At 50.7% G+C, this 25,950-nt stretch overlaps 1 protein-coding gene across 1 annotated transcript; it reads right to left on the bottom strand.

Annotated features, from left to right (window-relative positions):
• Window positions 1–767: 767 nt before the first annotated feature.
• MYLK2 (myosin light chain kinase 2) lies at window positions 768–25,311 on the bottom strand. The gene is made up of 12 exons (XM_056843960.1): window positions 25,121–25,311; window positions 24,640–24,886; window positions 22,220–22,590; window positions 11,971–12,076; window positions 10,807–10,900; window positions 10,099–10,208; window positions 8,361–8,502; window positions 6,576–6,646; window positions 5,735–5,863; window positions 4,482–4,634; window positions 2,553–2,685; window positions 768–903 (listed from the first exon to the last, which is right to left on the bottom strand). Exons 1-12 carry the CDS (start codon window positions 25,260–25,262, stop codon window positions 823–825), a joined length of 1,779 nt encoding a protein of 592 aa, XP_056699938.1. The 5' UTR covers window positions 25,263–25,311; the 3' UTR covers window positions 768–822.
• Window positions 25,312–25,950: the final 639 nt, after the last annotated feature.

Here is a 25,950-nt window from a genome sequence, read left to right as displayed (position 1 = left end):
AACTACAGCAGTGTCAGCCAGTTTCTGGAAGGCCCATTTCAAACCAAGCAGAGAAGCAGCTCCACAGAGGAAAGGGGTGGCGGCTGGGGGGGGGGGGTTCTCTAATACCAATGATAAAATCTGGACAACCACTTTTGGCAACGGTTTGTTCAATCAGAGGAAAGCAAGCGCCCCTGGCTCAAGAACACTCTCCACAGCAGAATGGAGTTGACAGCTTGGATGCAGAAACCCAGCGGTGGTGATGCAGGACATATCCCAGTTGGTACTAGCCAGAGGCCTAATGGGACCAACTGGTCACAGGGGAAATGCAGAGCAAGGAAGTCACGAGGGCGCTTCCCAACACGGGGCCAGAGGCAAAACGGAAACGTAGCCGGACTGGAGGGTGGTTCCGGCAGGAAAGTCCCTCCCAAGCAGCTGTCATTTTGACTGATACTCAACGTGGTATGCCAAAGTAACGTGGGGACAAGACGGACTCGATCAGCAGCGGAGTATCCCAAGTGCAGTTCAGCCAGGAAAAGAAGGCTCATGTCAGCAGATTCGGAGGGCTCTCGTACAAGAGAGGAAGCAAGCGTTCGACAATCAGTGCAGCCGGCCTGGTGCAATCCTAAGCTGATGTCCACCGGCTCCCTCCCTACCCCCCCACCCCCAGGTCTCTGGGAAGCCACAGAAACCAGCTTGATGTCTGCAATGGGCTCCGTTCTTCTCAGAGAGGCACTTCCCAGGATGCAGGACTTTGCACACAGTTCGAGTGTCCCCTCTCGGGTCTTCTCCCCTCCATTCACATGTGGCTCAATTTCCACTCAGTTCCGGGCACCCCAGTGCTCAGATCCCCAGGGCAGTCAGGGCCCCCGAGCTGGTGATTTTCTTGAATCGGTTAGCAGCACAGACGCCAATGAAGTTTTTCTGCAAGGTAAATAATTTTGTAAAAAGTGACACAAGAGGAATTAGCCATCAAACACTCATAAGCAAACAAACACATGAACACATGAAGCTGCCTTCTACTGAATCAGACCCTCGGTCCATCAAAGTCAGTATTGTCTACTCGGACTGGTAGCGGCTCTCCAGGGTCTTTCACATTACCTACTTGCCTAGTCCCTTTAACTGGGGATGCCGGGGATTGAACCTGGGATCTTCTGTATGCCAAGCAGAGGCTCTACCACTGAGCCACAGCAAGGTTATGAGTGTTCTGCATTTAAAAATACCAAACATTCAGCGTGAAGGAAAAAGGGAATTCTGCCAAGTGGGTCAAGTATGCAAATCAAACGAGTTTGAATTTTAATTTATGTTGTGCAATTTTGGAGAAGGAGCTACAAGGACTATGGCAGGTTCTCCCCAGACTCCTAATGGGTTTTTATGCCATTTATGCATAGCTGTTTCCCTGCAGTCACCCCACTGACTACTTCAGGGCTTTGCCTTGATTATGCTTGCATTTTCCGACCATCAGAGGTCGCCTTGCTCTCCCCGTGCATTACTACGCCCCCATGTTTTCTGGATGCTAGCTAAACACAAATCCAGAAAACGTGGGCAAAGCGCACGGGGATAGCGAGGCGACCTCTGACAGTCGGAAAATGCAAGCATAATCAAAGCAAAGCCCCGAAGTAGTCAGTGGGGTGACCGCGAGGAAAAAGACATGCATAAATGGCCTTAGACTTTGCCAGGCTTGGTTGGCACGTGTGGAAAGAATCCCCACTCAGAGGGGCTACAAATTGGCTTTAAGAATTCCACACAATGCTCTGGCCCTAGTACTGTTTCAAATATGGGGAATAAACAGAACTCTGGTCACAGGGTTTGCAAATGGCTTTGATTCAAGGGAATTCTGGTTGTGGGGTGGGTTTGTTGGTGGGTGGGTAGGTGTGTGAGAAGGAAGGAAGGAAACTGGAATGCAAGGATCCAAAAATTAAGGCCTTTTATGCAGGGACGTTTCCCCACGGTCACCCCACTGACTGCATCAGGGCTTCCTTTTGATTATGTATGCATTTTGCGACCGTCAGAGGTCGCCTCATCATCCCCCCTTGTTTTGCCTGCATTTTCCAGATTCTGGCTAAAACAGCATCTGGAAAATTTGGGCAAAACATGGGGGGAGAGCGAGGTGACCTCTGACGGTCGCAAAACGCATACATAATCAAATGGAAGCCCTGAAGCAGTCGGTGGGGTGACCGCGGGGAAATGTCCCTGCATAAAAGGCACATGGGTCAACATAGATTATAAGATTGGGGACTGACCTGGAATCCTCTTTACTACCTTCATCCGAAAACACAGCATTATTTTACAAAGTTGAGCTCTGAGAATGCCAGTTGCAAAGGGAGCTGGCTACGCTCAGCACTGATTCTGATTAGCTGCTAGTTGTGTCCCCCATAACCCCTACCTCCACTCACCTCCACCCAAAGAGGGAGGCCCCAAAGATAAAGCAAGCAGGACTTCAGAAAGCAGACAGCAGAGCCAGGAGCTTTGGATGACTCACTTACCTGAGCCGAGCCACACAGGAGGCCCCAGATGTCAAATAAGGCAACCCCTTCTCCCCAGTCCCACAACCAGCAAATACCCTCTGTTACCTTCCAGCGCCTCCGCATGACATATTTCCGGAGCAGGATCTGGGATTTTAAGCGCCGGTTGACCCGTTTGGCCTTTTCCGCCAGGTTATTGAGCCAGGGATGTTGGAGGCATTGTGCCGCATTCAAGCGTCCACTATAGGGAGGGGGAAGAAGAAGAGTTGGTTTTCATATGCTGACTTTCTCTACCACTTAAGGAAGAATCAAACTAGCTTACAATCACCTTCCCCTCCCCACAGCAGACACCCTGTGAGATAGGTGGGGCTGAGAGAGAGTGACTAGCCCAAGGTCACCCAGCTGGCTTTGTGTGTAGGAGAAGGGAAACAAATCCAGATCACCAGATTAGCCTCCACCGCTCATGTGGAGGAGTGGGGAATCAAACCCGGTTCTCCAGATCAGAGTCCAACCGCTCCAAACCACTGCTCTTAACCACTAGAGAAATTAGGAGGGAGCTGCTGCCGGCGGGTGCTGTGCCCCTAAATCACCAGCTGCTGTTCTCCGACACATCACCTGGCCTTAGGCAGTTCATGAGTGGGAGGGCATCTTGGCCATCTTGTGGACATGGAGTAGGGGTCACTAGGGTGTGTGTGTGTGGGGGGAGGTAGTTGTGAATGTCCTGCACTGTGCAGGGGGTTGGACTTGGTAACCCTGGTGGTCCCTTCCAACTCTAGGATTCTATGATCCCGCCCTCTAAGATCCCAGTCACAACCATAATCAAACACCCTGAACTTTCTGAGAAAAACTAGGACGCTTTCTTCCCATAGCCTAGAAAAGGAAAACTGGACATTTGGGAGAATAAAAGAGAAAAACAAAGTTAAATTTTAAGACACATTTTGCTAATGAGCTCCTCAGCTGCCTCTCTGAAAACAAATGTGTCTGACCCGGAGCAGCTACGCAATTGCTGGCCTGTTCATCTAAATGGGGGAAAGTTAAGCCCTTCCTGAACTCTCCCATTAAAATCTTAACCTTGGCTTAACCTTGGCTGCATTTGGCAGTTTGGCTTGTTCTCCACAGGCCTTGCCTCTGAGTTAAACTGCACAGAATTTCAGCCCCAGTCTTGATACTGAAAACCAAATAAACACTTCCCTTCCCCCTAAATCTTCAGGTTAAAAAAAGGGCCGGGGATCTAATGGGTCCTTTCTATACCCTCACCCATTTCTACAAGCAGCAGTAGTGGAGGGAACTAGAGTCACTTCTCTTCCAAGAAGAGGCTGACGTTGGTTCCCAGTTCACATTTCCTAGTTTCTGAATGATATTGAGGACAATTTAAAAGCTCTGCACCCCCAAATAAAGTTTGGATAACCACATATCATACGCCCCCACATTCAGGGGACTGTGCCCTCCAAAGAGGCGCATGCTGGGTCCTGGTCCAAAGTCTGGTTCTTGTGCCAGCTGCTCCCAAGTGGGGTGCCCCCAGGACAAATGCACATCCAGACACTGAAGCTCAGCTGCACCCCAAAACAATCTTTGGACCACCCCACATTACACATCCCCCCACTCCAGAGACGGCCCCCTGCAAGAAGACATACAGTGATGCCCGGTCCAAGCACTGGTTCTGGCACCACTGGCTTCTTTTTGTGTCCCCACACTAATTTCCTCCTTCCAAGACATCTTCAACAGTTAGGAAACTCAGAAGGGTGGGTCCATTTATTCTTAGGGTTGCCAGCTCTAGCTTTGGAGATCCCTGAAGACTTGGGGGCAGAGCCTATAGAAGGTGGGATTTGGGGAGAGAAGGGAGCCCAGCAGTGATATGATTCTGTAGAGTCCACCCTCCAAAGCTGCCATTTTCTTCTGTGGAGCTGATTTCTGTTGCCTGGAGATAAGTTGTAATTCTGGGAGATCGCCAGGCCCCACCTGGAGGTTGGCAACCTATGGCCTCTGGGTCTATCACTTATGAGGATCTGAGCTCAGGTTCCTTGACTCAGCCCAAACCTTTTGTCCTTGATGATCAAATGGGAGACAAAGTCTTTGGCTTCCTCTGAGATGCCCTCAAAGGCTTCGTCTTCAAAATACCAGTTGGCTGCAAGGACGTTGTTCAGAGTTTCCGTGTCATTGTCACCCAAGAAAGGGGAGAGTCCACTCAGCCTGAGAGAAGGGGAGTACCGGAGAGGAAGAGGATGGGAAGATTAAGGAAAGCCCATTAGTAACAACAGCCCCATTCCCTTGGCAAATCCAAGTTTCTTCAGAAGCAGAACTCTGACAAAATAAGCCACTGCTGAAGAACCTTGCTGGATCGGGCCATCTAGACCATAGAAGTCCATCTAGACCACTAGGGTTGCCAGCTCAGTTGAACCCATTTGGGTTCCAAAGTTTAAGAAGCTTTGTTCTAGAGGGATTCTCTGTGCTGAATCATACAGGCATCCACATTCCTCCCAACCTCAGAGCCTGAAGTCTGGCTAAAAAACGTCTAGTCTTGCTGCCAGATCCAGGGAGGGGGGCATCAGAAAATCCCAGGGTCTCTCTCAAAGCCACAGAAGACAGGAAACCACCAACATCTTGGTGGATCAGGCCAAATGCTCACCTCTCCCCTTTTCCACCAGCCAAATGCTGGATCAGACTAGTGGTCTATCTAGTCCAGCATCCTGTCTCACACAGTGGCCAACCAGTTCTTCTGGAGGTCCAGCAACAGGGCATAGAGGCAAAGGTCTTCTCCTGATAATAACATCAGAAGAGCCCTACTGGATCAGACCGGTGGTCCATCTAGTCCAGCATCCTGTCTCACACAGGTGTCAACCAGTTCCTCTGGAGGTCCAACAACTGGGCACAGAGGCCGAGGCCTTCATAAGAACATCAGAAGAGCCCTGCTGGATCTGACCATTGGTCCATCTAGTCCAGCATCCTGTCTCACACAGTGGCCAACCAGTACCTCTGGAGGTCCAACAACTGGGCACAGAGGCCGAGGCCTTCCCCTGATGTTGCCTCCTGGCACTGGGATTCAGAGATTGACTGCCTCTGAATGTGAAGGTTCCCTTCAGTCACTACAGTTATTGATGGACCACTCCTCCATGAATTTCCTCTCCTCCATGTGAATTTCCTGCATTGTTCAGGGGGTTGGACTAGATGACCTTGGTGGTCCCTTCCAACTCTATGATTCTATGATCCTCCATGAAAGGGTTTCCCCTGCCATACCCTGGAAGACCTGAGACTCAAACTGAAAATGTCCCAGGGATGGGGGAATCACTCACAGCATGTATGCGATCACCCCCATGCTCCACATGTCAGTGGTGTAGGAGACTTGCTCGTAGCTGACCACTTCCGGCGACAGGAACTCGGGGGTGCCAAAGTTCACCTTCAGCTTCTCGTTGGGATTGAACCTGGAGAGAGGAGAAAGAGGCGTCTGAATATTTGAGGCATGTGAGCATCCTCCCTGGGGAAAGCAACTTTAGACCGGTGCTCCATTCAGTGAGAACTGGATTTTGTCTTCCCCTTGCTAGGTGCCAAATGAAGGGTGCTGCTTCTCAAAGATGGGCGTTGGTTAGAGGTGGGACATAAGAAGAAAAGCCCTGCTGGATCAGACCAATGAGGTTCCATCCAGTCCAGCTTCCTGTCTCACACACTGGCCAACCAGTTCCTCTGGAGGGCCAACAACAGGGCACGGAGGCCAAGGCCTTCATCAGAACGTCAGAAGAGCCCTGCTGGATCAGATCGGTGGTCCATCTAGTCCAGCATCCTGTCTCACACAGGGGCCAACCAGTTCCTCTGGAGGAAAGGCCAACAACAGGGTACAGAGGCCGAGGCCTCCATAAGAACATCAGAAGAGCCCTGCTGGATCAAACCAATGACGGTCCTTCTAATCCAGTATCCCATCTCACACAGCGGTCAACCAGGGGGTGTGCAGAGGGGCCCAAGCGTAGACCTTCCCGCTGATTCTCCCCTGCCTATGGCCCTGCTGCACACCCCTCTCCAGCCTTTCCAACTGTCCTCTTCAGTCTGGAAGGAATAAGTTCTAGCATCGATCAGAGGCAGAAAAGGAGGGGAGGGCCACAGACAGAGGCGGGTGCAGGATGGCACCGTGCTGGGCATTACCTTCGGGCAAGTCCAAAATCAATTATCTTCACCATGTGACCGGTGGACGTCACACAGAGGATGTTTTCCGGCTGCAAAGGGAGAGAAACCGTTTCCCCTGGTTAGTGACCTGGAAAAGTGCCGTCAAGTTGCAGCCAACTCATGCTGACCCCGTAGTAGGGTTGCCAGGTCCCTCTTCGCAACCGGCGAGAGGTCTTTGGGGCAGCCTGAGGAGGGCGGGGTTTGGAGAGGGGTGGGACTTCAACACCATAGAGTCCAATTGCCAAAGCGGCCATTTTCTCCAGGTGAACTGATCTCTATCGGCTGGAGATCAATACCCTGTAGAGTGTTCAAGGCAAGAGATGAACAGAGGTGGTTTGCCATTGCCTGCCTCTATGTAGCAACTCTGGACTACCTTGGAGGTCTCCCATCCAAGTACAAATCCAGGGCCCTGCTTAGCTTCTGGGCCAAAGCAAGGGACAAACAGCAGGATATGGACACCATAGAGTTCATCCTCCATTTTCTCCAGGGGAATGGATTTCTGTAGCCTGGAGATCAGTTGTAATTCTGGGAGAATAATGCCCCCTCCCCACCACTGGAGGCTGGCCACCCTACCAAACAGGCCATTCCAAAAACAGTGTTCAGGCTAGACGTGGCCTATAGAAACAGCTTGAAAAGAGGATGCATCTCAGAGAAAAGCTGGATTAAAAAAGGCCTTGGCCTCCTGTCTTCGAGAGGGTGGCCATTCCACAAGCACATTCTTGTGATTCAAACAGCTAGAAAGCACTGCCTGAGAGGTTGTTCCACACACACAAGCGGAGAACTGGTGGAAAAAAGATTCTCCCTTGCTCCCAGTCACTCTGGAATGGGATTGCCCAATCAAGGGTGCCAGCAGTAGGTTCAAGACTGACCAGAGGAAGCATTTCACACAAGGCATCCTGGAACTCATAAGAACATCAGAAAATCCCTGCTGGATCAGACCGAGGCCCATCAAGTCCAGCAGTCTGTTCACACAGTGGCCAACCAGGTGCCTCTAGGAAGCCCACAAACAAGACGACTGCAGCAGCACCATCCTGCCTGTGTTCCAAGGCACCTAATATAACAGGCATGCCCCTCTGATCCTGGAGAGAATAGGTATGCATCAAGACTAGTCTCCATTTTGACTAGCAGCCATGAATAGCCCCCTCCTCCATGAACATGTCCACTCCCCTCTTAAAGCCTTCCAAGTTAGCAGCCATCACCACATCCTGGGGCAGGGAGTTCCACAATTTAACTATGTGTTGTGTGAAGAAATACTTCCTTTTATCTGTTTTGAATCTCTCGCCCTCCAGCTTCAGCAGATGACCCCGCGTTCTAGTATTATGGGAGAGGGAGAAAAACCTCTCCCTGTCCATTCTCTCCATACCATGCATAAATTTATAAACCTCTATCAGGTCTCCCCTTAACGACCTTCTTTCCAAGCTAAACAGCCCTCAGCGCTTTAACTGCTCCTCATAGGGCAGTTGCTCTAGTCCCTGAGCATTTTGGTTGCTCTTTTCTGCACCTCCTCAAGCTCTGCAATATCCTTTTTGAGGTGTGGTGACCAGAACTGTACACAGTATTCCAAGTGTGGTCTCACCATAGATTTGTACAAGGGCAGTATGATCTCAGCAGTTTTATTCTCTATTCCTCGTCTAATTATGGCCAGCATGGAATTTGCCTTTTTCACAGCAGCCACACACCCACCGCCACAACCTAAGGCGACGGCTTACATCGCGGACGCCTGCAGGCAAGGCCTCCCCCGCAAGGGAAGCGTTGCTTTTGTACCTTGAGGTCCAGATGGAGAACACCCATTTGGTGCATGAAGAGGATCCCATCGCAGATCTGCCGCACAAAGACCATGCAGTCCACCTCGGTCAGCTGGTAATCCTCGTCGATGATCCGCTCAAAGAGCTCCCCACCTTCCACGCTGGGCAGAGAGGGGACACGGCGTCAGCTAACTTGGCAAGGCTCTTTTTATTGTATTTTGACTCCATTTCCCCAAATAAATAGAATCATAGAGTTGGAAGGGACCACCACGGTCATCTAGTCCAACCCCCTGCACAATGCAGGAAATTCACAACTACCTCCCCCACACACACACACCCAGTGACCCCTACTACATGCCCAGAAGATGGCCAAAAAAAAAATCCTCCATGACCAATCTGGCCTGGAGGAAAATTGCTTCCTGAGGACTTTACAAGCATATCCATGGTGTTGAGCCAAGTGAGAAGCCTGTCACCAATGTCCCACACGCAACTCACTACACCTTGAAATCTCTCGTTCCAACAGGATGAAGATCCTTATTTGACAAAATTTATTCTGTTCCAGCTAATCATGAGAAGTGACAAACAACAGTTTGTGGTACTCTAGAAACCTCCCCCCCCCCGCCCCAAGAATAGGGTGCCAGGCCCCCCCTCACCACCGGCAGGAGCTTTGTTGCGGTGGGGCTGGGTGTGATCAGCACAATAACGTCACTTCTGGCATAAACCCGGAAGGGATGGGGATGCTTTAGGACATGCCTACCAAACCCCTGTAGAAACAACAGAGTATTTGGAGGTATGTGATAGAGCATCCCCTGTCACTTCCAGAAGGGACATTGATTGCCTTCCCCCCACCCCTTCAGCTGGCCTGCTTCTGCCTGCCAGCCAGCTGAACAACAATGAAAATCCCCCAAATTGGGTTGAACATGTGGATGACTCCTAGTGATGTCTCAAGAACCAGGCAGATTCTCAGGTAGGGTTGCCAAATACCAGGTAATGGTGGGCATTACCTGGTATCTGGCAACCCTACCTGAGAATCTGCCTGGTTCTTGAGACATCACTAGGAGTCATCCACATGTTCAACCCAATTTGGCCATCCTTAAGGACTAGAAACATATTTTCACAAAATGTATTTATTTACTTCATTTATACCCCCTTTCTCCCCAGTGAGGACCCCAGGTGGCTTCCATCTTATTGTTTTCCTCCGTTTTAGCCTCACAACAACCCTGTGAGGTAGTTGAGGCTAAGGGTCTGTGACTGGCCCAAGGTCACCATGGCAGAGAGGTAGAGTTGCCAACCTCCAGGTACTAGCTGGAGATCTCCTGCTATTACAATGGATCTCCAGCCAATAGAGATCAGTTCCCCTGGAGGAAATGGCTGCTTTGGCAACTGGACTCTATAGCATGGACGTCTCTCCCCTCCCCAAACCCCACCCTCCTCAGGCTTCGCCCCAAAACCTCCCACCAGTGGCAAAGAGGGACCTGGTAACCCTACAGAGAGGGGATTTGAACCTGGGTCTCCCAGCCTGTCACTCCAATCACCACACCACACTGACTCTCATGCAATGAAAACCAAAATATTCTCAGTGCCAACTTCCAGGGCTTCCCACATAGAACTCCTCAGCCGAAGTCATGAAGACCTGTTTTGGGGTCCCTCTCAATTCACTGACCCCCATCCTCAGACAACCCTTGTGGGGTGATACGGGGCACATGGGAAAGAACGTGGGCGGATGCTTAGCTGGGTGCCCACCCCTGGCAACTCACAACTCCATGAAGAGCATGATGTCTCTGGGCGTATCGATGGCGTCGTACAGCTGGATCAAGTTCCTGTGGTTCAGCTGGTTCATCACATCAATTTCCACCTCTGCCATCTCCTGCAGGGCAAAGCCAGGGTCACATTCAGTCAGGGTGGCCAGGGTGGGAAATACTTGGAGATTTTGGGGGTGGAGCCTGAGGAGGGTGGGGTTTGGGGAGGGGAGGGATTTCAATGGGGTATAATGCCATAGAGTCCAACCCATCAGCACCAACACAGCAACAAGAAGAAGGAAGAAGGAAGAAGGAAGAAGAAGAAGAAGAAGAAGAAGAAGAAGAAGAAGAAGAAGAAGAAGAAGAAGAAGAAGAAGAAGAAGAAGAAGAAGAAGAAGAAGAAGAAGAGCTGGTTTTTATATGCCGACTTTCTCTACCACTTAAGGAAGAATCAAACTGGCTTACAATCACCTTCCCTTCCCCTCCCCACAACAGACACCCTGTGAGGTAGGTGAAGCTGAGAGAGCTGTGACTAGCCCAAGGTCACCCAGCTGGCTTTGTGTGTATGAGTGAAGAAATCAACCTGGTTCACTAGATTAGCCTCCGCAGCTGGTGTGGAGGAGTGGGGAATCAAACCTGGTTCTCCAGATCAGAGTCCACCGCTCCAAACCACCGCTTTCTTAACCACTACACCACCCTGGCTCCCCAGGTGGTATGAAGACATACCCTGTCCTTCGGCCCCTGCTTCTTAATACTTTTCACAGCAAGCTTCAGGCCCGTCTTCTTCACTGTACACAGACGGACTTCCCCAAACTTTCCACTGTGGTGTGAAAGGGAGAAAAGAGAGTGATGAAGAACAGTTCCAAAGTCCTCTTCCAGCCCACCTTTTCCGGGGGGATTTGGGTTGATTCATTTATTCCTTATTGTAAAAGCTTTAAACACCATTTAATGCAGGCCTCCCCCTCTCATATCTGCCTCCACCTCTGTTGTTTCTGCGCTTGCCTATTCGAGATTTCAAGCACTTTCAAGGCAGAGATGGCCTGTTCTTGCCTGTGGTAGTCTATAAGGTACCGTGAATGATTAAAATGTGGACTTTGCTACCAGGGGATGGTGTGATAGCCACAGTCATAGATGGGTTTAAAAGGGGATTAAGACAGATTCATGGGGAAGAGGTCTGTCAGTGGTTACTAGCCATGGTGACTAAAGGGAACTTCCATGCTCAGAAGCAGTCAACCTCTGAATCCCACTGCCAGGAGACAACATCAGGGGAAGGCCTCGGCTTCTGGGCCGTTGTTGGCCCTCCAAAGGAACTGGTTGGCCACTGTGAGAGAAGAAGATGCTGGACTGGATGGACCACTGGTCTGATCCAGCAGGGCTGCTCTTATTATGTTCTGATGAAGGCCTCAGCATCTGTGCCGTTGTTGGTCCTCCAGAGGAACTGGTTGGCCACTGTGTGAGACAGGATGCTGGACTGGATGGACCACTCACTGGTCTGATCCAGCAGGGCTCTTCCGATGTTCTTATGAAGGCCTCTATGCCCTGTTGTTGGCCCCCCAAAGGAACTGGTTGGCCACTATGAGAGACAGGATGGGGGACTGGACGGGCCACTGGTCTGATTCAGTAGGGCTGCTCTTATGTTCTGATGAGCTTGAGAAATAAATACTACATTAAAAGGTCCTTGATATCAAGGGGTGAGGGGTGACAAAGCTCTTGGGTTCTCAAGGTGAAAGATAGTAATTCCAGAGGGGTAGATATCATCCTGGCATAAACCTCCTCCACATGCGGGGATGGAAACCTGTCAGTCTTTGAAGCGTCACTGGGCTCCTTGTTTACCCAGGGCAAAAAAGTCAGCCTCCAGCTATAAGATTCAGGCGCCCTCCCCGTTCTTACCCTCCGAGGGTCTCTTTGGTGTTGATGCTGTAGGTGTCTTTGAACTCTGCCGTTCTCAGTGTAACGATGCGGTGGGTGAACGGCGCAGGTGGGGGAGGCGTGTCATCTGGAAGGGAAGAGGGGGGAGAATACGTTTTGGGCTGCTGAAGGACGTGGTTCTGGTTGTTGTGGGTATCCCAGGAGATTGATCGGGGCAAAGAAGCCCACCGCCTCCAAGCCATGTTCAGAGGCTGCCACCTCCTGGCCACATGGTGAAGTGCATTGCATCAGCACCATGAAGAAGAAAAGTTGGCTTTTATATCCTGCTTTTCTCTACCTTTAAAGGTAAAGGTCCCCTGTGCAAGCACCAGGTCATTCCTGGCCCATGGGGTGACGTCACATCCCGACGTTTCCAAGGCAGACTTTGTTTGCGGGGTGGTTTGCCAGTACCTTCCTCTACCTTTAAGGAGTCTCAAAGCGGCTTACACTCACCTTCCAGAGAGCCAGCGTGGTGTAGTGGTTAAGAGGGGTGCTTTGGAGCGGTGGACTCTGATCTGGAGAAAGGGGTTTGATTCCCCACTCCTCCACGTGAGCAGCGGAGGCTAATTTGGTGAACTGGTTTTGTTTCCCCACTCTTCCACATGAAGCTTGCTGGGTGACCTTGGGCTAGTCACAGCTCTCTTATAGCTCTCTCAGCCCCACCTACCTCACAGGGTGTCTGTTGTGGGGAGGGGAAGGGAAGGTGATTGTAAGACAGTTTGATTCTTCCTTAAGTGGCATATAAAAACCAACTCTTCTTCCCTTCCCCTCCTCACAATAGACACCCTGTGAGGTATATGGGGCTGAAAGAGTTCAGAGAGAACTGTAATAAGCCCAGGGTCACCCAGCAGGCTTCATGTTAGGGTTGCCAGCTCCAGGTTGGGAAATACCTGGAGATTTGGGGGCGGAGCCTGAGGAGGGTAGGGTTTGGGGAGGGGAGGGACTTCAGTGCCAGAGTCCAATTGCCAAAGTGGCCATTTTCTCCAGGGGAACCAATCTCTATCGGCTGGAGATCAATTGTAATAGCAGCAGATCTCCAGCTAGTACCTGGAGGTTGGCAACCCCAATTACTGCCTCAGACAGCCACCTCATGGTACATCTTGGTTTGGCCTCCTCTGTCCCCATCACTTATGGCAAACCCTGCAGCATTCACCCATTTCCTGTCTTGTCTGTCTAACCTGTAAGGTAAGAGCCCGTTACTTCTGCATTCTGTGCAGCTCCTAGCACACTACAATAAATCCTGGAAGTCGAAAAAATAGAGAACAGCCTCTGTTTTCTCCTTTTCTTCTCCCCACAGGATGTGATCAGAGAAGAAAAGAGCAACCAAAATGATTAAGGGACTAGAGCAACTGTCCTATGGGGAGCGGTTAGGACGCTTAGGGCTGTTTAGCTTGGAAAGAAGGCAGTTAAGGGGAGACATGACAGAGGTCTATTAAATTAAGCATGGTAGAGAGAGAGTGGACAGGGAGAAGCTTTTCTCCATCTCTCATAATACTAGAACACGGGGTCATCTGCTGAAGCTGGAGGGTGAGAGATTCAAAACCGATAAAAGGAAGTATTTTTTCACACAACGCATAGTTAAATTGTGGAACTCCCTGCCCCAAGATGTGTTCATGGCTGCCAACTTGGAGGGCTTTAAGAGGGGAGTGGACATATTCATGGAGGAGAGGGGTATTCATGGCTGTTAGTTTGAATGGATACTAGTCATGCTGCATACCTATTCTCTCTAGTATCAGAGGAGCATGACTATTATTTTGGGTGCGGTGGAACACAGGCAGGATGGTGCTGCTGCAGTCGTCTTGCTTGTGGGCTTCCTAGAGGCCCCTGGTTGGCCACTGTGTGAACAGACTGCTGGACTTGATGGGCCTTGGCCTGATCCAGCAGGGCCTTTCTTATGTTCTTATGTTCTTAAGAAGCAACCCCGAGCAAATTTTGCACGCTGTGTGGAAAGATGCGTTGAGCCTCCAGCTCGGCGGCCGGCTGCCAAGGGGTGCAGGGGATTTAGAGACATTTTGTTTCCAACATGGGATTTTTTCCTACACGGAGATAATCTCTGTATAATCACCTCTGCTTGACGGGCGGCCTCATCGCTCAGCTCCAGGCGTCAGGTGAACACTTTCTAAAAATTTTTACTAGGGATTTAGCAGGATCTAAAATTGTTCTGCTGACTTCAGCTAAGCTACGGCGTGTTGAGAGACCCCATCTGGGGAGCTGATTAGCGTGTTGGGCTGATCTAGGCTGATCTAGGTCAAAATCCCCACTCAGCCCTATAGCCCGCCGGGGCCATCCCCTCTCTCTTGGCCTGGCCTACCTCACAGGATTGTTGTTCAGCCTAAACTATCTTACATGCTTGTTGGGTGAATAAAAGGAGGAGGAGAATAATGTAAATTTAGGGATGTCAGCCTCCAGGTGAGACCTGGGGATCCCCTGGAATTGCAGCTCATCTCCAGACTACAGAGATCAGTTCCCCTGGAGAAAAGGGATGCTTGGGAGGGTGGACTCTGTGGCATTGTACCCCACTGAGGTCTCTGTCCTCCCCATCCCAAATCTCGAGGAGTTCTCCAACATGGATCTGGCAACCCGACCCCCCCCCACTGGGGACTCAAAGCAGCTTACACAGGGTTGCCAGGCCCCCCACTCCAGCCTCTGGCAGGGGATAAGAACGTATAGGGTTGCCAGCTCTGGGTAGGGAAATACCTGGAGATTTTGGGGCGGAGCCTGAGAAGGGCAGGGTTTGGGGAGGGGAGGGACCTCAATGCCATAGAGTCCAATTGGCAAAGTGGCCATTTTCTCCAGGTGAGCTGATTTCTATCAGCTGGAGATCAGTTGTAATAGCAGGAGATCAGTTGTAATAGCAGGAGATCTACAGCTAGTACCTGGAGGTTGGCAACCCTAAGAACATAAGAAAGGCCCTGCTGGATCAGGCCAAGGTCCATCAAGTCCAGCAGTCTGTTCACACAGTGGCCAAACAGGTGCCTCGGCTATCATCCCTAAATTTACATTATTCTCCTCTCCTCCTTGTATTCACCCAACAACCCTGTGAGGTAGTTCAGGCTGAGATTGTGCGAATGACTAAATGTCACCCATTGAGTGGCACCTGGTTGGGCCACTGTGTGATCAGACTGCTGGACCTGATGGCCCTTGGTGTGATCGAGCATGGCCTTTCTTATGTTCTTATCCCCTGCCAGAGGCTGGTGGGGGGGACGGACCTGGCAACCCTGTATAAGCTGCTTTGAGTCACCAGTGGAGAGAAAAGCAAGGTACAAACGAAGTAAACAAAACCAATACCTTGCATATGTATCACTAAATGCATTTGAATGCTAAGCATTTATTTCACGTCACATACATGATCTCAGGAATCCTGACTGCCACCCCTATAAAGTAGGCCACAGCGTACTTGGCAACCCTAGGCATGATATTGCAGATGGGATGGCTGAGGCCAGAATACGGCAAACTCAAGGCCGCCTGCTGAGGTGGGGTCTGATCTAGGGATGGCCCCTGCTGAGCTCACACGGTTTGCCATGATGGGGGAACCCGTTTCTCCCCCACCCATAACAGCAGCAAATCAAGGCAGTCAAGGTTTGACCAGGAGAGTTTTTTTCCTTTTCTTTTTTTCCTTTCTTTTCGTGTTCTTTTTCACCCTCCTAACTACCCCTCCATTGTACTCCACACTAGTTAACCTCAGCTAAAAACTACCCTCTCCCCCCGAGATTCCTGGGCCCCACCCTTAACATAGGTTATAATCCCCATGCCACCAAGAAGCCAGCAGAGAAAAAGCAGATCCTTCCAGAAGTACACATAAATCTGCCTTATACTGAATCAGACCCTTGGTCCATCAAAGTCAGTATTGTCTACTCAGACTGGCAGCAGCTCTCCAGGGTCTCAGGCAGAGAAGGGTCTTTCACATCACCTACTTGCCTAATCCCTTTAACTGAAGATGCCGAGGATTGGACCTGGGACACACATGAAGCTACCTTCGACTAAATCAGACCCTTGGTCCATCAAGGTTAGTATTGTCTACTCAAACTGGAAGCTGCTCTCCAGGGTCTCAGGCTGAGGTCTTCCACGTTACTTTTAACTGGAGATGCTGGGGTTTGAAGCTGGGACCTTCTGCATGCAAAACAGATGCTCAACCACTGACCAATGGACCATACAAACACACATGAAGTTGCCTTATACTGCGCCAGACCCTTGGTCCATCAGGGTCAGTATTGCCTACTCAGACTGGCAGCAGCTATCCAGGGTCTCAAGTGGAGCCTTTCACATCACCTACTGCCTGGCCCTTTTAACTAGAGGTGCCAGGGATTGAACCTGGGACCCACATGAAGCTGACTTCTACTGAATCAGACCCTTGGTCCATCAAGGACAGTATTGTCTACTCAGCTGCTCTCCAGGTCTCAGGCTGAGGTCTTCCACATTATCTTTAACTGAAGATGCTGGAGATTGACCCTGCATGCAAAACAGAGGATCTACCATTGACAGATGGACCATACACACATACATGAAGCTGCCTTCTACTGAACCAGACCCTTGGTCCATCAAAGTCAGTATCGTCTACTCAGACTGGCAGCGGCTCTCCAAGGTCTCGGGGCAGAAATCTTTCATATCACCTACTGCTTGGTGCCTGTTGAAGATTGATCTTGGGACCTTCTGCATGCAAAGCAGAGGCTCTTCTATTAACACAAGAAACTGCCTTATACTGAACCAGAGCCTGGGGCATCCATATCCAGGCAAGAGACAGAGGTGGTTTGCCATTGCCTGACTCTGGGTAGCGACCTTGGATTTCCTTGGTGGTCTCCCATCCAAGTATAAACTAGGACAAACCCTGCCTCACTTCTGAAATCTGATGAGATTATACTAGCCTGGGCCATAGGAGATCAGTTCACAGTCTGGCTCCAACAGAGCCTTCAGGCAACTAGGGGATTGCAGAAGATTGTCAACAAGGAATCACCAGCTATGTAAAATATTCCACCACGTGAATGAATTATGCAAATTAACCACACCTCCATACTCCTGCTTATTACTGCATAGCTGTCCATTGCTTCCATTCACCTCGCAGGGAACTGACTCCCTACAGTCCAAAGTAGAGGACATCCTACACAGACAGTCCTTCCTCTTGGCAGGTGTTGCCCTATCATGATTCCAAACCCATCACTGCAATGATAAGGGATAGAAAATTGCATGTCGATGCAATGCATTTTTGCACTTATTTATTTGTATCCTGCTTTTCTCTCCACCGTTTGGACTCGGGGTGGCTTAGGGCATCATTCTCCCCTCCTCCATTCTCTAAGAACAAACCTGTGATATTTGATATTTGGTCTCCAAAACCACACTGGTTCCCACATAGGCCATTTATGCAGGGGAGGTTTTAGTCTTGGATTTGCCCCTCTTTAGATGCTCATTTTCCCCATCCAAATTTGAGAATTTTGATGGAGAAAATGTGCATCTAGAGAGTGGCAAATCCAAGGCTAAAACCTCCCAGGCCTAAATGTAGATAGTGTCTATATGTTTCTCCCAGTGGAGCAAATACCAGCTCAAAGGGGTGGGTGGATTCCTGTTTGGAAAAGTAAACCCCATCTCCCACATTCCATGGCAAGAATTCATAGAATCACAGAGACGGAAGGGTCCATAGAGGCCATATAGTCCAACCCCCTGCTCAATGCAGGATCAGTCTAGAGCAGGGGTCCTCAAACTTTTTAAACAGGGGGCCAGTTCACTGTCCCTCAAACACTGTTGGGGGCCGGACTGTTGCGGGGGAGGAGGCGGCGGCACGAGGGGGCTCTCCGGAAAAGCATCCTCCTTACAAGCCCGGTCATTCCCCCTGTAGTGGTTAAGAGTGGCGGTTTGGAGCGGGGACTCTAGAGAACCGGGTTTGATTCCCCACTCCTCCACGCGAGAAGCGGAGGCTAATCTGGTGAACCTGGTTGGTTTCCCCACCCCTACTCACGAAGCCAGCTGGCTGACCTTGGGCAAGTTACAGCTCTGTTAGCGCTCTCTCAGCCCCACCTGCCTCACAGGGAGTCTGTTGTGGGAGGCTATGGGAAGGGGATTGTAAGGCAATTTGAGTCTCCCTTTAGTGGTAGAGAAAGTTGGCATGTAAAAACCAAGGCCATTTATTCATGGAAGGGTTTGCCTTGGATTTGCCGCTCTCCAGATGCACATTTTCCCCATCCAAATTCTCCAAACTCTCCCCTGGGGTGTGTGTGTGTGGGGGGGGAAATTTACTTTTGAGTTCTGAGAGTTCGGACGGGGAAAATGTGCATCTGGAGAGCGGCAAATCCAAGGCAAAACCTCCTGTGCATAAATGGCCACAAGTCTTTTTCTTCTCCCTGGAGATATGCCCAGCCCTCCCCCCCAAGAGGCCCCTACAATTACCTCCAGGCCACAAGGATACCCCCAGGAGGAGAGAGAGCCCCGAGCCGTGAGAACGCTGCCAACTGTTGCCAAAACAGGAACGCCAGGACAGGAAGGGGGCGACTGGGCGGCGTGTGAGGCAGCAAGACGCCTCGAGCACCCAGGAAAGGAGGTTTTGGGCCTGGGAGGGAGAGGGGGAAGGGGGCGACCGGGCGGCACGCGAAGCAGCAAGATGCCTTGTGTGCCCAGGAAAGGGGTTTGGGGCTGGAGAGGGAGCAGGGAAGGGGGCGACTGGGGCGGGAGGGAGGCTTCCAGTTGTGCCTACACAGCCAGGAAGCCCAGAAAAGCTCTGGGGAGGGGGGCAAGGTGGGACTGGCTTCCTTGGTCCCCGGGCCGGACAAAAGCCCTCCGGGGGCCGGATCCGGCCCTCGGGCCTTAGTTTGAGGACCCCTGGTCTAGAGCATCCCTGACTAGTGATCATCCGGCTGCTGCTTGAAGACTTCCAGCGAGGGGGAGCTCGCCACCTCCCTAGACAGCAGATTCCACTGCTGAACTACTCTTACTATAAGACCCACTTGGAGAGAAGTGACTAGTGGAGTGCCTCAGGGATCTGTCCTGGCCCTGTGTTGTTCAACATCTTTATAAATGATTTGGATGAAGGAATAGAGGGGATGCTTATTAAATCTGCAGATAATACCAAATTGGGAGGGGTAGCAAATATGGTAGAAGACAGAGCCAAGATGCAGGATGATCTTGACAGGCTGGAGAAGTGGGCTAGAACTAATAAAATGCACTTCAACAAAGACAAATGTAAAATTCTGCATTTAGGTAGGAAAAATCACATGCATAATTATAGGATGGGGGAGACTTGTCTGACCAGTAGTGTGTGTGAAAAGGATCTTGGGGTCTTAGTAGACCAAACACTGAACATGAGTCAGCAGTGTAATGCGGTAGCTAAAAAGGCAAATGCGGTCTTGGGCTGCATCAGCAGAAGTATAGTGTCCAGATCATGCAAAGTGATGGTATCGCTTTACTCCGCTCTGGTTAGACCTCAACTAGAGTACTGTGTTCAGTTTTGGGCACCACAATTTAAAAAAGATGTAGACAAGCTGGAACGTGTCCAGAGGAGGGCAACAAAGATGGTGAGGGGTCTGGAGACCAAGTCCTATCAGGAAAGGCTGAAGAAGCTGGGTATGTTCAGCCTGAAGAGGAGAAGTCTGAGAGGGGATATGATAACCATGTTCAAATACTTGAGGGGCTGTCAATAAGAGGAGGGTGCTGAGTTGTTTTCTGTTGCCCAAGAAGGTCGGACCAGAACCAACAGGTTGAAATTAAATTAAAAGTTTCCGTCTAGACATTAGGAAGAATTTTCTAATACTCAGAGAGGTTCCTCAGTGGAACAGTCTTCCTCGGGAGGTGGTAAGCTCTCCTTCCCTGGAGGTTTTTAAGCAGAGGGTAGATGGCCATCTGTCAGCAATGCTGATTCTGTGACCTTAGGCAGATGATGAGAGGGAGGGCATCTTGGGCATCTTCTGGTCACTAGGGATGTGGGGGGGGAGGTAGTTGTGAATTTCCTGCATTGTGCAGGAGGTTGGACTTGATGACCCTGGTGGTCCCTTCCAACTCTATGATTCTATGAATCTATGATTTTAAAAACATACTATAAAAACAACCCTGTGATATAGGCCAGGTTGAGAGTTTGTAACTGGCCCAAGATCACCCAATGAGCTTCCATGGTAAAAGAGGGGATTTGAACCTCGGCCGCCCAGAGTCCTGGGCCGTCACCCCAATCGCTGTGCCACACTGGCTCTCTGTTGGTTGTGTTTGTTTTATTAAGTGATATTAGCACACCATCTTTTCCAAGTCTCAACCAGTTTTTTCTTTGGCCTTAGAGACTCCACTAGATGTCCTCCAAGCTGTTTTCTCCCCAGAAAGGACCAGAACTTCCATCGTTAGTCCAAAAGCTAAAAATCTCAAGATCTTGAATTATGGAAGATGCCATCGCTGGACAAGGAAATTGCACGGGTTTATCACAAACGGCGACACCAAGAGAATGCACCGCCCTCCCCACACACACACCCTGCCTTTCTTTCCTGTGTTCCCCTACTTCAGCATTGGCTTTTCAACATCCCTCCCCCCCCCCCAAGCAACACCCAAGGTCACCCGGTGACAAGACAGGCTGTTCCAGACAGCACAGCTGGCAGAAAGATCAGAGCAACACCTGATGCCCAGAGGTCCAGCACCTTGCTGTGCCTGCCAGCTTGGACATGGGAAAGAATGTCGCTCTGGTGGCTGGAAGAGCCACAGAAAATCAAATGCAGGATGGAAGCAGGATGGAGTCCAAGCCCCCACCCCACCCCTCCACAGAAGGCTGCTTGCTCTGGAATCTCTCAGCCCTGGCCTCAGCAAAACCCGGGCTGAAGGTACCAGCTGCTCAGGGGATCTTCTGCGACCGACAGGCTCCTGCAATCTTGCCTGGCCGGGGATGGCAGGAAATTGGTCAGGAGCCAAAGCACCGGGCAGAATGGAGACCAGGAAGGATAAGCTCTCCATCCAGGAGATGCCAGTGATGCCCCCTCCCCCATATCACTGCCACCTGGATTTGAGGCCAAACCAACCATTCCATCTCAGGTAGGGCTGCCAGCTCTGGGTTGGGAAATAGCAGGAGATTTTGGGGGTGGAGCCTGAGGAGGGCGGGGTTTGGAGAGGGGAGCGCCATTTTCTCCAGGTGAACTGATCTCTATTGGCTGGAGATCAGTTGTAATAGCAGGAGATCTCCAGCTAGTACCTGGAGGTTGGCAACCCTATTGGCAACCCTACCTGGAGCTCAGTTGCAATAGTGGGAGATCTGCAGCCACCACCTGGAGGTTTCAAAAAATACCTCATGCTTAATTAACAGAGTTTAGAAGAAAAACGCAAGCACTGATGGCTATATAACATATCAGCTTACACTTTATCTATAAAAGTAAATTTTCCCAGTTGGTTAAACTGAATACATTCATAAAGCAGCATACAAAAAGTCCCGTATAATGAAACTGACACCGGGCAGAGGATCCCGATGTGTGGTGGCAAGGAGCGTCACGTCACCAGCAGGCTTGAGCAGCCGTGTGCCGATTCAGTATCAGTGAAGCAAAATAAGTTGCAAGCTGATTCGAGGTTGAAATTAAATAAATTGCAAGCCGATTCCTGGCTGAAATTATATTTTTTGTAAGAAGGTCATAATTGGAAGATCCCTCAGAAATTCTATTTCTTGGAAATGATTTATAGCCCAAGATAGGCTAGTAGCCTTCCAACTGAATGTAGGTGATACTATTCACTGGCAATTGAGATATTCATCTCATGCCCCTTGACAGCCCAACGGACAAAGCCTCAGCGAAATAGGAAGCCTTTTACCGGAAGCCTATCTCGGGCTATAAATCATTTCCAAGAAATAGAATTTCTGAGGGATCTTCCAATTATGACCTTCTTACAAAAAATATAATTTCAGCCAGGAATCGGCTTGCAATTTATTTAATTTATTTAATTTATTTAATTTATTTAATTTCAACCTCGAATCGGCTTGCAACTTATTTTGCTTCACTGATACTGAATCGGCACGCGGCTACTCAAGCCTGCTGGTGACGTGACGCTCCTTGCCACCACACATCGGGATCGTCTACCCGGTGTCAGTTTCATTATATAGGACTTTTTGTATGCTGCTTTATGAATGTATTCAGTTTAACCAACTGGGAAAATTTACTTTTATAGATAAAGTGTAAGCTGATATGTTATATAGCCATCAGTGCTTGCGTTTTTCTTCTACCACCTGGAGGTTGGCAACCCTACTGCTGGCCAACCTGGCTGCCGCCCACAGAGGCTGGCAGCTTCGCGGCCTTACCCAAGACAAGGAACGGGTCCTCTTTGCCAAAGTCCGGTGTGAGGTAGGGGCTGGAGGGGGCCTCGCCCGCAGGAGACCCGGCTTCGGCTGGGGTCGCCGTGTCCTCTCTTGTTTCGGAAGGCGGCTGAGTGGCTGGACGGGTCTCCTCGGAGGAGGTCGGGGCCTTGGCCTCCTCGCTTGGAGCCAAAATCCTGTCTGCCTCTTTGTCGGCTGGCTTGGGCTGCTCTTCTGCTGGTCCCTCTGCCAGGCCAGGGTCCTTGGCTGGCTTGGGTCCTCCCGGAGGCAGGTCCTCTACGGCAGGGGAAGCCCCCATCTCGGGGGGATTTGGAGGTCCAGGAAGGGCTGCAGCTTCCTCAGGAACGTCTTCGGGCCTGAAAGGTGGAGAAAGAACTGAGACCTTCAAAAGACACACTGACCCAATGGGGACACATGAACACATGAAGCTGCCTTCTACTGAATCAGACCCTTGGTCCATCAAAGTCAGTATCGTCTACTCTGACCGGCAGCGGCTCTCCAGGGTCTCAGGCAGAGAAGGGTCTTTCACATCACCTAGTCACCAAGTCCCTTTAACTGGAGATGCCGGGGATTGAACCTGGGGCCTTCTGCATGCCAAGCAGATGCTCTACCACTGAGCCACAGCCCCTTCCCAAAGCCCCTGAGGAGAAGAGCATTTCCTCATGGCATGCAAAGCCCTCAAGTGCCCCCTATAGGGTTGCCAACCTCCAGGTACGAGCTGGAGATCTCCCGCTATTACAAGTGATCTCCAGCTGATAGACATTAGTTCACCTGGAGAAAATGGCCGCTTTGACAATTGGTCTCTATGGCATTGAAGTCCCTCCCCTCCCCAAACCCTGCCCTCCTTAGGCTCCGCCCCAAAAACCTCCCACCGGTGGTGAAGAGGGACCAGGCAATCTTGATTCATACAGTTGCCAACCTCCAGGTGGTGTCAGGAGGTCTCCTGCTACTACAACTGATCTCCAGCCGATAGAGATCAGTTCCCCATGAGAAAATGGCCACTTTGGCAATTGGACTCTAATGTGGTAGAAAATGCTTTATTTCAGATTTCTGCAATCCCAGTCCCATTACATTGCTTATTAGACGTCTCATCCTATTGATTGCATTGATTTACATTGTTTAATCTGCCTTAAATCTCAGTGAGAAAGGTGGACAATAAATATCATAAATCAAACAAGAAGACCAGGTAAGTCCAGCATAATGAACAAAATGCAGGGCCATATCACACATGAGACAATCCTACACACCTGCAACCTGCAACATGAACATGCTCTGCGAAGCCACAAGTAAGGTTACCAACCTCCCGGGAGGAGCTGGAGACTTCCCAGATTTACACTATTTTTGCACTACAGAGATCAGCTCCCCTGGAGAAAACAGCTGCTTTGGAGGGTGGTCTTGATGGCATCACATCCCTGCTGAGGTCCCTCCCCAAACCCCGCCCTCCCCAGGCCCCACCCCCAGGCCTCCAGGAATTGCTCTAGCCAGAGTTAACAGCTTCCTTCCCCGTGCTTGCACCATACATATGCATATATGGTAACCTATGCACTCATAAAGTCTAGGCACGCAGAACACACCCAGGTTGCTACACCGAAGTGAGAGTGGTCGTGTGTCATACCCTTAGCTCAGATTCAATAACTGGTCTCCAACCTCCAGGAGGTGGCTGGAGATCTCCAGCTATTACAACAGATCTTAGGGTTTCCATGTCCCTCTTCGCCACCAACATGAGGTTTTTGGAGTGGAGCCTGAGGAGGGCAGGATTTGGGGGGGGGGGGAGACTTTGATGCCATAGAGTCCAATTGCCAAAGCAGCCATTTTCTCTGTTGGCTGGATATTAGCTGTAATAGCAGAAGTTAGCACTCGTCTTGTTAGTGGCTTCCTAGAGGCACCCGGTTGGCCACGGTGTGAACAGACTGCTGGACTTGATGGGCCTGGGTATGACCCAGCAGGGCCTTTCTTATGTTCTTAAGATCTCCAGCTACTACCTGGAGGTTGGCCACCCTAACTGATCTCCAGCCGATAGAGATCAGTTCCCCTGGAGAAAATGGCTGCTTTGGTAATTGGACTCTATGGCATTGAAGCCCCTCCCCTCCCCACCCTCCCCGGCTCTGCCTAGGGTTGCCAACCTCCAGGTACTAGCTGGAGATCTCCCGCTATTACAGCTGATCTCCAGGTGACAGAGATCAGTTCCCCTGGAGAAAATAGCTGTTTTGGAAATTAGACTCTATGGCATTGAAGTCCCCCCCCAAACCTTGCCCTCCTCAGGCTCTGACTCAAAAACCTCCCGCTAGTGGCAGAGGGTCCTGGCAACCCTATCCATGCTGAATATATAAGTGTAGGGAGGCTACACTACCCGTGGCAACCCAAAGTTGTCCCAGGCACAGAGTTTTAAAGGGCAGGAGTATTACCTTTGCAGGGTTGCTGGGCAGCTAAAGCTTGGTTGAAGTTGGGGTTGCTTCTTTTGGGTGCCATCAAGATGGCCTCGATTCTCTTCCGCTCCCACTGTGTCACCTGAGCCCTCTCCTCCTGCCACAATGTGGCTTGGCTCTTCAGCATGGCCTTGGCCCTTCTCCACTCTTTTGGAGTTGCCAGAGCTCTCTCCTCCTACACTGGCGTGGCTTGGCTCTTCAGCATGGCCTTGGCCCTTCTTCACTGCTTTGGTGCCGACTGAGTTCTCTCCTCCTGCAACAGCATGGCTTGGCTCTTCAGCGTGTCCTTGGCTTTTCTCCACTGCTTTGGTGCCGACTGAGTTCCCTCCTCCTGCAACAGCGTGGCTTGGCTCTTTAGCATGTCCTTGGCCCTTCTCCACTGCTTTGGTGCCAACTGGGCTCTCTCCTTCTGCATTGGTGAGGCTTGGCTCTTCAGCATGGACTTGGCTCTCTCCCACACCCTTTGCATCACTCAGGCTCTGCGCTCCGGCTACAGCATGTCCTGGTTCAGGGCCAGCCTGAACATCTTCTTTCTGTTCCGGAGGGGCTTCTCCTTCCCCTCCAGTATCATGAGCGCTGCAAGACCCTCCGTCCTTCTCCATCCTGTGCCGTCCTGGATGAGCCCCCCCTGCCCCAACAGTTGTGTTCTAAATCCAGACGCTCCTCCCTGGTCTTCAGCCCACCTCGCAGCACACACGGCCACGTGTTGGTCCAGCCAGAAGCCAGCACAGGGCCTTCCTCTGCATCACAAACAACAGAAATAAAATAGGTGATGTAAAGGTATTTTTGTGAACTTGGCTTTCTATGGCTCCTGTTGTCGCTTCTGATAAACTTTCAAATCTTTAAACATTTTAGAGACCCAGGCAGTCCAGTAAAACTGATTTCAGCCCCCAGCTTAGCTGGTGAATACAAAAGAACATAAGAAAGGCCCTGCTGGATCAGACCCAGGCCCATCAAGTCCAGCATCCTGTCTCACAAAGTGGCCAACCAGGTGCCTCTAGGAAGCCCACAAGCAAGACGACTGCAGCAGCACCATCCTGCCTGTGTTCCTTTACAGCACCCAATATAATAGGCATGGTCCTCTGATCCTGGAGAGAATAGGTAGGGTTGCCAGCTCCGGGTTTGGAAATACCTGGAGATTTTGGGGGTGGGGCCTGAGGAGGGCGGGTTTTGGGGAAGGGAGGGACTTCAGTGGGGTAAATGCCATACAGTTCACCTTCCAAAGCAGCCATTTTCTCCAGGTAAATTGATCTCTATCGCCTGGAGATCGGATGTAACAGCGGGAGATCT

This window comes from Euleptes europaea, chromosome 2, assembly GCF_029931775.1.
Source record: "Euleptes europaea isolate rEulEur1 chromosome 2, rEulEur1.hap1, whole genome shotgun sequence".
In the NCBI taxonomy this organism is placed as follows: domain Eukaryota; kingdom Metazoa; phylum Chordata; class Lepidosauria; order Squamata; family Sphaerodactylidae; genus Euleptes; species Euleptes europaea.
This window is presented reverse-complemented; position numbering and strand designations above follow the sequence as displayed.